Source organism: Callithrix jacchus, chromosome 7 (genome assembly GCF_049354715.1).
Source record: "Callithrix jacchus isolate 240 chromosome 7, calJac240_pri, whole genome shotgun sequence".
NCBI classification, from domain to species: Eukaryota; Metazoa; Chordata; class Mammalia; order Primates; family Cebidae; genus Callithrix; species Callithrix jacchus.
This window is the reverse complement of record NC_133508.1, coordinates 123,904,386-123,916,492: the sequence shown is the minus strand read 5'-3', so window position 1 is coordinate 123,916,492 and position 12,107 is coordinate 123,904,386. Positions and strand designations below refer to the sequence as shown.

The window sequence follows — 12,107 nt, the reverse complement described above, 5'->3', positions numbered from 1 at the left end:
GGTCCCAGGCAACACTGGGGCAAACAGGAAAGCATATACTGTACCTTTGTTCTTCAGTTTTGATATGCAAAGCTCACACTGAAAAGACTGGATGTTAATACACCTGGTTCTAGTCCAATTTCCACTTCTAATTGGTTATGCTATTATATTGGACAAGATGCTAACTCATGAGTTTCATTCACTAAACAATTATTGTGCACCTTAACTGCAAGGTTATTGAGTTGACTAATCTGAAAATCTTGTAGTTGTCTGAAGATCAAATGAAATAATTTATGTGAAAATGTAAAACTTAAACATAAAAAAGATACCTATTTAAGCATCTATATAACTTTGTCTTAATTATCTAGGAACAATTCTTTGCTAGATGAAAAAGAAAAACATATTTATATACATAGCTCCTCATAACTCTTAAAATTCAAAGTTACTGCCTAAAATTGAAATTTTTTTTTTTTGAGACAGACTCCTGCTCTGTCACCAGGCGCCAGGCTGGAGTGCAGTGGCACAATCTCGGCTCACTGCAACCTCTGCCTCCCAGGTTCAAGCAATTCTCCTGCCTCAGCCTCCCAAGTAGTTGGGACTACAGGCATGTGCCACCATGCCCAGCTAATTTTTGTATTTTAGTAGAGATGGGGTTTCACTATGTTGGCCAGGATGGTCTCGATCTCTTGACCTTGTGATCTGCCTGCCATGGCCTCCCTAAGTGCTGAGATTACAGGTGTGAGGCACTGTGCCCGGCCTAAAATTGAGATTTTTATGAGGATTCTACAGAAGACTGAAAAATGTAATTTTAAAATATGTTAGAGTACATAAGTGTTTATCACCTCTTCACAAAAGCACACACAAAAAATCCCATAGATCCTGAAGCTACAATTAAAAAAAAAATCCTATGTTTTCAGATAGCCATTAAAACATTTTTTTTTAACATTTAAAAACCCACTAATAGTACTTAAGGTAGATAAGAGGTAGAATTTCTTACTTGGATTTGGCTGCAATAACACTTCAGTTTGTTTCATTATTTTTTCTGTCCATATTTTGGTACATTCAGCTTTGCTAAGGAGGTTCTCTAAGTGAGCATCCAATTCTGTCTTCTCAGCCTGGCCAAGCTTTTCTTCTGTGAACTGTTATTGATCGTAAAACAAAAATTTAATATACTGCAAATTAATTTTAGGAATCATATCATTAAGTAAAAAAAAAAAAAACAAAACAAATTAAAAGCTAAACAATCCTATACATACAAATAACCGTGTTCCAGCTTTGTAAGTCATTGTTTATGAATGCTTTTTTGACCCTATGGTAATTTATCCATATCTCTTTTGTGGATGACCTTACCTTAGAGTCATCACATATCCTTAGTTCTGCTAAAATGCATGGTGTGAATTCTATAGAAAATCTAAGAATACTTGGTATATAAAACATGCAACTTTTTCAACTATCTATCCTAGGTAGACTAGGATAATGATAAGGAGTAAGAGCTCTGAGTCAGTTGGATCTGCACTCAAATCTTGACTTCACTGCTTGTTCTGTGACCTGAACAAGGTATTGAATATTTCTTCTTTAGTACCTCTCTTATAAAAGAGAGACTTGTGTATGCAAGTCACTTTGTTTGGTGCCTTGTAATTATTAAGTTTTAAAAGAGCTGTTTATGTTTATTGTGGTTTCTTTATTATTGGCACTTTAGTCACACCTAGTTAGATAAATAGTTTCCCAGAACATACCATAAAACCTGTCATTTAAGTTGTTTTTTGAGGATATGTTCCAGCAATTTATTTATAGACTAACTTTTGGAACATATCCTATTCATACTATGAAGATATCTTTTAAAGGTCATACACGTGGTTAAACATACTCAACGAATCCATTTTTATTATTGGATATACTGATATTTGAGGAAAGATAGCATTGCCTATATAATAATAAAAAGGTAAAAAGATTCTTTTTAGATCTAGAGCCTTCTGGGTACTTTTAATTAAGCATTAGAGGTGATGACTCAAGCTGTTTATCATGCATCATTTTCCTCTAGAATATGTGGCTTTCTCCCATCTTAACACAGATATATCATCAGCACTAATTCTATGCTTAGTAATGACTCACTTCTAGCTGACAAAACAGTGTTCACCTTGCCTTTTTCTCCTTTCATTTCTTAAAAATCTCTTTTGTGGCTCTATTTTCTGAGTTTTAGGGTTTCTTTCAGCATCCTTCTTGGTTTAATACTTTCAGGTTATTATCAACACCTTAAGCTGAAGGGTCCTCTAGAATTTTATTCTTAGACTTCTGGTGACAATCTCCACTGAGGGTCCTGCTTGAGGGCTAGAAATAACAGTTTAAATAGCTTTTGTAAAACCTTGGGTCTTTTTGAGAGTGGTCTAAAGCCCCAGCCCTTGACCCAATGGGTAGAACTGAAAATAGCAGTTCCAAAGCTATTGCCTGAGTTCATAAACTTGCAGTGTAGTTGCAGGATTGGGCACTGAGCAAAAGCAAACCCTGATCCCAAGGCCAGCTGGATAAACCAGGCAACTTCATTCTTAAAAGAGAACCTGGTATTCTTTACAGAACCCGGTATTCTAATCAACAGGCCTCCTACTAGACTTTTATATGTTCAAGGTCTACCACCAATAGCTAGTTAAAATAACTCCCAGATAAAGCAACCAATAGGAAGGGAAGAAAGGAACTACCTTTCACTCAGGTGAACATCATCTATAAAGAATGATCTAAAAAAATTCTTCACTTAGCACCTTAAAAATTGAAACCGCATGCACAGTGCACAGATTTCCCTTCAATAAGCAAGTATGTCCATTTGTTTGTACATTTCATTTATTCCTTCAACAAATACTTATTAAGCACCTATGAATGTGTTGGGCACTCTTCTAAATACATGGGTTTCAGCAGCCAACAAAATAGACATGGTTTCTGTTCTTAGGAAGCTTAAATTTTAATGGCAAAGACAGACAATAGATAAATAATTTGATAATAAGGATATAAAGATACAAAGATAGTAAAGAGAGGACCAATATGGTTGGTTTTATTGATTCTGAGTGACATAAATCCAAATACAGAGAAAGAATTCATTCTTCAGGGAGACGGAAAGCAGGAGAAACAGGGAAGGCTTCAGTGGGGGAGGGATGGGCAACTTGGGCCTAGACAGGGGAGCAGGAGTTTGAGGAGTGTGAGATGGGGGTAGTCAGAGAAACAGCATCTCTGAGTATGTAACTGAATGGTAGGAACTATGTTAGAATCTAAGGAAAGAGTATAGTCCTGATAATTTATCTTCCAGTTGCACAATTTCTATAAGCTCATTGGCATCACCTTCACACATATTAAATATGAATTTCTCTGTAGAAATCCTTTATAGTTAATAACCAAGAACAGGTTAATAGAAAAATTAACAGATCAGTAATTTAAAATCAGTATTTATGGCCAGGAGCAGGGGCTCCTGCCTGTAATTCCAGCACTTTGGGAGGCTAAGGCAGGCAGATCACTTGAGCTCAGGAGTTCCAGAGCAGCCTAGGCAACATGGCAAAAATACGCCTCTACAAAAAAAATACAAAAAATTATCCAGGTATGGTGGTGCACACCTGTAGTTTCAGCTGCACTCCACTGCACTTCATCCTGGGTGACAGAGCCAGATCCTATCTCAAATTAATAAATTAATAATAAAATAAATAAATACAAAATAAATTAGTCATTGAGTTTATCCAATACAAATTGGGGTTCAGGACAAGTTTTCTCCTGACAGTATTTCAGGAAAATCAGCAATTAGAAAGGTAATTATTTGGAAAATAAAGCATTTCAATCTTCAGGTAAAAAGGCCTGTTTGCTTAATTATTTAATATTTTCTTTGTGACTCTCATGATACTGCTTCCCAGGTATATCATTAAATATACATTCTTTTAGTGAAAAGAGTATGAAAGTATGACAGAGCAAAGATGGGTATTTGCACCAAGTAATTTATTTGTATGAGTCTGAGGAAGAAAGAATATATGTTAACTGATATAAACACACACAATTAGTAGTTTTTTTTTTTTACTATTCTAGTTCAGAATATATATGGAACCCTTACACATGAGTGAGATAGTCTGATTACAGAAAACCTGTTTGGCAAATAGCAGTACTGTAGGAAGGGTCACATGAAGAATGTTTCTATGTTTCACATTTCAGCACATTATATATAGTTTTGTTTTATTTTCTAATTTTTTAAAATGTTTTATTTTTTCAACAAGACCATTTACATCTTTCGTATACTTCTGTGTCAAGGCTTAGTGTATGTTCAAAAATTCCATTAACCAAGCTGTGCATTCTACCTCAAATACTTGAAAAAATATTAAAATACAGGTAAGAATCATAATTTCAGTGATTAATAAATTGAGGCTCAGAGTGATTAAACACTTTGTCCAAGGTGTCAGTGTTAGGATTCAATCTCACATCTGAGTCATAGTTTTATTATGCTATGCTACCCTTCCAGTAAATACTTGCTGATTTTAAAAATTAATATTTTCTATTTCTATTAGTATTATTTAATCATAGTCTGTGCTTCCTTTCCCTTATGTCTGTTTACAGCACTCTGGACAGCTTTCTCCTCCTGTTCACTTCTGCTTCCTATATGATATTCAATAATTATTCACCAAATTAAGGGTAAACTAAATCCTATCATGAATGAATAAAAGGGGGGAGGACACACAATAAGGACTCTGCTAATGCTATCATATTTTAAAATTAAAATTATAAATTAAAATCTTATTACTTAAATGTATAATTGTAAAAGACATATTTCCCACAATTTTATCACTGTGGAAGCAAAAAGGTTTTTCCATAATTAATCAGAAGGTACAGTGTATTAACAAAATAATATAGTATTTAACACATTTTCTCTAAAGCACTGTAAATAATGCATCTACTACAGAAATTATGAGCTATCTCAACTAAATTAAGATTTAAATTACTAATCAAAATATTTATGGCTTATATATATATTTTCTTCTGACTGCCAGATGATCAGCATATGATGTGCTTCTTGCCCTCAAGGATTTTATGATCTACTAGGATAATACTGCCTTAACACAAGGAGAGGGGATTAAACTTTCTGTCTTATGCCACTTTGCCATATTATAAATGAAATATGAAAAAATTATATATCAAATTATATTTTAGAGAAAATTGGGTTTATTAAGATTACTTATTTACAGTCTGCCTTTTATTCTAGGTTGTTAACACAAACAAAATTATAATAATGGCACCTTTCAGAAGGACAAAAGACCTATTAATTCTTCCTTTTTAAAAAAGATCCCTTTCCTAGTTACCAAAAAAATTTAAATTAACCATAAAAATTATAGTTTTCAACATCTTCAAGTCAAAAATCATTACTGATTTTGTAATCTCTTGATAACAGGTGTTAATCAGAAACTAGTTGACTGTAAGCATATCAATATAGTTAAATAATTAATAACTTTTGTGTAAACAACCTAGAATAAAAGGCAGACTGTAAATAAGTAATCTTAATAAACCCAATTTTCTCTAAAATATAATTTGATATATAATTTTTTCATATTTCATTTATAATATGGCAAAGTGGCATAAGACAGAAAGTTTAATCCCCTCTCCTTTATATATTTTCTCTAAATATTGTTTTACAGAAAGAATGGTCTTTATGTCAGTTACATTATATCAGGCACTGTAATCTTTCCTTCACTACAGAATAGGCACATAACCTACATTATTAAATAAGGAGCCTGGATTTCAAACTCTGCTTTTAGGAAAAAAAAAGACAAGTAAAATGGGTGTGTGATCAAAGACATCTATTTAATGAAAACTCTAATCACCAGTTCTTTGGGTTAAGAGTAATACTCTAAAAGTAATCTAAGTTTCTTGGAAAATACATAACACAGGCTCTGAATAATGTATTAGTAAACCAAAAAGTGAATCTTTCTCCATTGGTTCTCAATTTTGGCTGCTCTTAAAATTATTTGGGGAGGTTTAGAAAACACTGATGTCTGATCTAATCCCTAAGGTTCTAATTTAATTGGACTGGGGTGCAGCTTATGAATTTGCATTTATAAAGATTTCCAAGTATTTTAAGTGCAGCCAAGGCTGAGAATCACTGTTCTAAACTCATTCATAATTATTTAAATATGTATCACCTGGTTTAGTGCATGCTGCATTACTTTCCTCTTTGGCCCATTTAGGAATTTCAGCTGCTATTATTGTTACCTCACTAAGCTGGAGTTTTGCTTCAAATATCTGAACTTTTTTGAAGTTCTACCATTAAGTTGGTCTCCAAAGAATATTAAAGTAATTGACTTAGGTGTTCAATCATTTAAAATATAGTAGCGAAGCAACTAGAAGCACATCAATTGGGTGTGGTTAAGAGTGTAGGATCATCTGTAGCTCCGCAATTACCTTAAAAAATACTTTCAAGAAATATGACAAATCGAAAAGTTTTATAGATTTTCTAATTACCTTACTCATGTAGTACATAAGTGAAAATTTTAACATCAGGTTAACAAACTATCTTCTATCTACTTTACTAAAGTAATGCCAACTAAGGTAACACTAAACATGCAGAGCTTTCATATAACAAGAAAATGTATGACTTTCCGATATGACATGTTTTACTTATCAGAATTTAAGAAACATGGTGAAGTTGTCACAGTTTGAATTCTGTAAAAGAAATAGGATTTCAGAAGCACTTGAGAGAGTTGTTTGGTCAAGGTGGAACTCCAGGGAGGGTCTGACAGGAGCTAGTTAATGGCAACACCATATTCATCTTTACATCCTAAGCTTATACACACCATGACGCTTGCCGAAATAAATGGGAGATCAAGGCCAAGCTCAAAACTATACTTCAAAACTATTTTCCTTAGGAAATAGCTAGTGTTCATGAAATTCATAGTACAACTTCAATAATCAGTTTACAGGAAATGTTAGAAAATTAAAATGAACTCCCTCCCTAAATAACTTGATTTGAAAAATTCTTTTCAGAAAGTATATGCTCTTATTTTAATGATGGTGAGCAAAGTTTTGCTTCAGTAAGAATTCTGAATTAAAAACACATCTCTTGTTCCTTTATCCACTTGAAAGATTTATCAAATTAAAGTTATTCACAAAATGGCTATTTACTACAAAGAATATTTAGTGACAAACTTGAGACTATTAGTAAGAAGTCTTTGAGGGCAGAAACAGGGACTCATTCAGCTTTGTATCTTTCAATGCCAAGCACCTAGGAGGTGCTCAATTTAAATATAGGTTCAACAGTTTGTTATTTATATTGGTATTAGTTAACTTCAAGGTCAGCAAATATAATGTTAGAAAATACTGATAAAGATACCGTTATTTAACATGCTTATTGTTGCCTTTCAAAGATTAAACTTTTCATAATGCATAGTAATTTGCCTGGTTACAATGACATTAAAGATGAACCATGTTAGATGTTGTGAGAGGGGAGTAAGAAACAGATTTGATGCCTTAGCACATACACTTATTAAAGATGTGAAAGTCAAAGTAACAGAATTTTAGAGTTCCAAGAGATCTAACATAATAGTCCATAATCACTCGGAATTGAAAATGATTCAGGATTTCACAGCAAGCTTTCGTGGTCTAAGCCTTCTCAGCTGAGATGGACTTGAAGTCATGTCTTCAAAAAATTTTCTTTATTTTTACTCTCTCCATTGTAGATAAATAAAGTTGTATCTTAAGGAAAGGAAAGAATAGGCAGACAGGACACTCGAGGAGTTTAACTATAGGAACAAAAGCCTAAAGTAAGTACAAGATATTTTGGAAATTAGAAAATAATTTGAAAAAGTGTTTATACAAGTGGGAGAAAGGACCAGATTGTAAGGGAGTATGTAGTACTCAACTAAGAAGTTTGGATTGAAAAGATGGATTCTAAGAATAAATGGCTTTTAAAATGCTAGTTAAATAACAATTAAGCAAGGGTAAATTACCTGATACTTTTCTATTTTACCATCTTGCAGAACTTAAAAACAAGCACCCAAATGGACTAGTTGAGAATAAATATTCCTACTCATTTATACATTCTACTTTAACATTCTTTTGTTAAATACCAAGGCTTCTAAACAAATTTTAAAAGGAGGGAAGTGGAGTGGTGATGGGATTCATCTATGTGCTTTACTAGTTTGATCTAAACTTTTTAAAAACAAGAAACAGGTTTAATTTTTAACTTAGAAATTTTTAAGTAAAATGGAAAACAATGTGTGACAATTGGCCAACCAAAGAATGGTATATTCCTTAAAGTACAATTTGATTTGAATGAAAATTATTATTTATAAATGTAAACATTTAATTATTTCTCTACTGTTCTTATTGCTTATAAAGAGATATTGGCATAGCTCTTAAGCTATTCTTAGCATGAAACTTGGTACCTTGGCATTACACTGATGTCAAAGCAATTAAATATAGGAACTCAGTAACGAAATAAATACTGAGATGAGAAAGCAGTGTTTTGTTGAAAATTACCACACTGCATTTCAAATTTCACATGTTCTACTTTAAAAGCATCCTTTTTTTTCTTACAAATTTTCTTTAAAAAGTATTGTGGAAAATGTCAAACATATACAAAAATATAATAGTATACTTTTGTATGAACCCATAACCAGCCTTCCTCAACTATCAACATTCTGCTAATATTGTTTCAGTGACTTCTTTTTTTTTTTCTTCTGAAATATTTAAAAGCAAATCTCAACGGGGCATGGTGTAATCCCAGCACTTTGGGAGGCCAAGGCAGGTAGATAACCTGAGGTCAGGAGTTCAAGACCAGACTGACCAACACGGTGAAACCCGATCTCAACTAAAAATACAAAATTAGCCAGGTGTGGTGGCATATGCCTGTAATTCCAGCTACGTGGGAGGCAGAGGTAGGAGATTCACCTGAACCTGGGAGGCAGAGGTTGCAGTGAGCTGTGATGGAGCCATTGCACTCCAGCCTGGGCAACAAGAGCAAAACTCCATCACACACACACACACACACACACACACACACACCCCAAATTACCAAATTTCAGATATGGTATAAGTTTATCCATAAACATTTCAGTATGTATCTCTAACAATTACACACATTATAAAAAGATACATTAAAGGAGCCTGTTTCTTTGAAATTTTTCCCTCGGTAAATGGCTCAAGCCAAAACCTTGGAGTCATCCTTGACTCATCTTTCTCTCATACCTCAGAGCCAGTCCCACAGCCAATACTGGATAACTCTGAACCTTCCCTGCTACCACTGTAATCTAAGTCACAATCGCCTTTTACCTGTACTATGGCCACAGCTCCCTCATTGGTCTCCCTAATACCCCTGCAGCTTCAGTCTTTGCACTTCTTCCTGCTGTCTGAAATTCTTTTATTCCAAAAACAGAAACAAAAACAAAAACGAAAAAACTGGCTCTGTCACTTCCTTGAGGTCTCTCTTGAATTTCATTCTATTAGAAAGACTTGCCCTGACCATCCTATCTATACAATATGACAACAACCACCATCCCTGTCTTCATTCTATGCTTTTATCCATGTTTTTATTTTTTTATCATCACCTGATATATTTACAAGCTTAACTTCTGCTACAATTAAGCTCTAGGAAGCAGACACTTTGTTGATTTTATTCATCGCTGTATCACCACTGTCCCCAGTAGTCATAAGCAGACATGCAGTAGGCACTTACGTATTTAATACTGGAAAGAAAATTATTTGACAGCTAACAGATTAGCATAAATTTTAAAACTTTTTTCTAAAGACTTTGAAACAAAGAATTAAAATTCTTTGGGAAGTACACCTTTTCAGAACTTTGCTAGATTTAATTTTTTTAAATCGAGTCTATCCACAATTTAAATCAGACTAAATTCTAGTAAATGTGTCCTCTTTAAGGAGTGTGAGTTCTATGTCTGAAACATATCTAATTGTATTTAAAAGAGTGGCATTATATAGTGTCAAATCTTCGTTAAGCATCTACAATTATAGAGGTAATGAGCACTAGAACAACAACAACAAAAAAAAATCCAAGACTCTAGTCCTCTATTGCAGTCAACGTTAAAAGCATAGAAATGTCTCACACATCAAAATTCATTTCAGACCCTGTCTCTCATTCTTCTTGCACCTTGTCTTTCACTATTAGAAGCCGGTGGATTTAAATCAAAACACCATTTTAACTATAAAGGTTCAATGTCTTTAGAACATATCATGTTTTAGGGAAGGAAGGGAAGAAAAGGGTTAAGACAGCTGGCTTATTACCCACCATGCAGATTTTAGAACTCAGAAATCAAAAGCTAGAAAGAATTTCCCATCTCTAAAGTGTTACTTGCTATTGATATGGAAAGGATCAGATTGTACCAGATGATTTTTAAGGTCTCTCTAGGCCATAACATTCTATTATTCTAGCTATCTTAAATACTGAATGCTTATCCAGGAAGAAAAGCAGCTTGGAGTACAAGGTCAGGCAGCACCTGGTTATTTACTAGCTGTGCAAGTTTTTTAACCTCTGTAAGGCTGCTTCTTCATATGCATAAAAGGGGTTAATAACATCTATCTGGCAAAGTTATGGAAAAGACTGGAGATAATACGTCAAATGCATTGCAAAGTGCTTGACAGGTTTTTCATAATATAAGCAGCTATTACCTTGCTCTAGCTCTACCATTTTTTGCCAGGGATAGTACAATGTAGGATCAACTGTGCCAAGAAAATTGGGGCGAAGACAAGGAAAGTAGTAAAGCAACAGAACAGATTTACATTTCAGCGCCAATTTGGTATGCATGTTAGAAAATTATTTTTGTTTTCTTTTTACAAAAGAGAATGTTGTTGCTACCGTGACTATGCCATTAACTTAAACACCAGATTGTTTATAAGTCATGTTGTGAAATTTACATCTGTTCACAGATTTCCTGAGTTGGCATAATGTGGGTGATGACTGCTGGAAACGGTCCAAGTTCCTTAGTACTGACACCTCCTTGATTGCTGAATATCGAGAGGTAGTCAACTTTTCCCCTTAAAGCATATGTGAAACATACTACTGTGATTACAGTCCTAACAACACGAATCTCCCCGCATCTCTCCTTGATCTACAGCCGGTGCTTCCCATTTTGAAAAAGAGTGAGAATCCCCCAACCCTAGCTTTCCTGTGGCCTTGGCAAAGTCTGAACACCAACTGGCGATCCTCATTTCCCCCGCGGGCTGCCAAGCCTAGGACAGTCCTTTCAGGGAGAAAAAGGGCTGGAGGGAACTGTGTTGGCAGCTCTCTGGGTTGAGGGGCAGGAAAAGGAAACTCCCTTCTTGGACTCGGAGGGGAGGGTGAGAGACGAAAGGAAAGGGTGGGGGTAGTGCAAGAATGGCCTGTGTCTCAGTTACCCCAACCGTCTCGGAAGCCTCCGCCAGACCCAGGGTGGAGGCCACATGAGCACTGGCGTCGTGAGATCAGAAAGGCGGACAGTGGAGCCTCAGTGTCCTCTAGGGATCGGAGGAAGCTCCCAGCTCCGTCTCCACCCCGCGTCGCTTCCCGGGGAGCGGCGGTTGGGCAGGAGCCGGACAGAAAACCGCCGCCAGGCCCGGGGGGCACCAGGCCGCGCCCATCTCCCAGGCCTCTGGCCGCAGCAGGCCCGCTGAGTGGTCTGCGAGGTCCAGGGGCGCCGCGTCGGGCTGGGGTCCCCTCCCTCAACCTCCCCGGGCGCCGCCGCCCCTTCTCCCCCTAGCACCAGGGTACCTGCACGGCGCGACTGAGGAAGGTGCCCGCGTCAGCCGCCAGCTTCTTCACGTTGAAGTCCATGATGTTCATCCTGGGCGGCAGCCAGGCGGAGCAGGCTGACCTAGCCGCGAGGCGGAGGCGCCGCGGCCGGGCTCGGGATCAGGGCTGGAGCGGCGAGGGCAGACGTGGTAGGTCAGGGAGGCGGGGCTAGCCCCGCCGCCACAGCTGTCGTTTCCGTGAGGGGGCAGGAGGAAGGCGGGGCAAGGGAGAACTAGTGCCCGCGGCGGCCTCAATGCTGGGTCTGTTGAATAGGAGTGCGGCTGCTAACGTCCGCCTCGGGACCCGCGGGGGAGCCGGACAGAGACGGGTGACCCCGAGATGGGCGGGCGACGCCACTGTGTGGAGCCGGGTCCCAGCGGGGAAATCAAGAGCAGGC

General features: G+C 36.7%; 1 protein-coding gene across 9 annotated transcripts in view; it reads right to left on the bottom strand.

Moving 5' to 3' along the window:
• SH3GLB1 (SH3 domain containing GRB2 like, endophilin B1) overlaps positions 1 to 11,832 on the bottom strand; it is a 48,138-nt gene extending 36,306 nt beyond the window's left edge. For 5 of the 9 annotated variants that reach the window (XM_009001629.6, XM_054236497.2, XM_002751036.8 and 2 more), the window contains exons 1-2: positions 11,690 to 11,832; positions 977 to 1,118 (exon numbers count right to left, since the gene is read on the bottom strand). In XM_009001629.6, coding sequence (XP_008999877.1) covers positions 977 to 1,118; positions 11,690 to 11,761 — 214 coding nt within the window. In that variant the 5' untranslated portion in view covers positions 11,762 to 11,832. Of the gene's footprint in view, positions 1 to 976; positions 1,119 to 2,116; positions 2,308 to 11,337; positions 11,498 to 11,689 lie in introns of those variants that run through there. The other 4 variants (XM_035252048.3, XM_078332363.1, XM_078332364.1 and 1 more) reach the window with 2 other exon arrangements.
• Between the last annotated feature and the right edge of the window lie 275 nt (positions 11,833 to 12,107).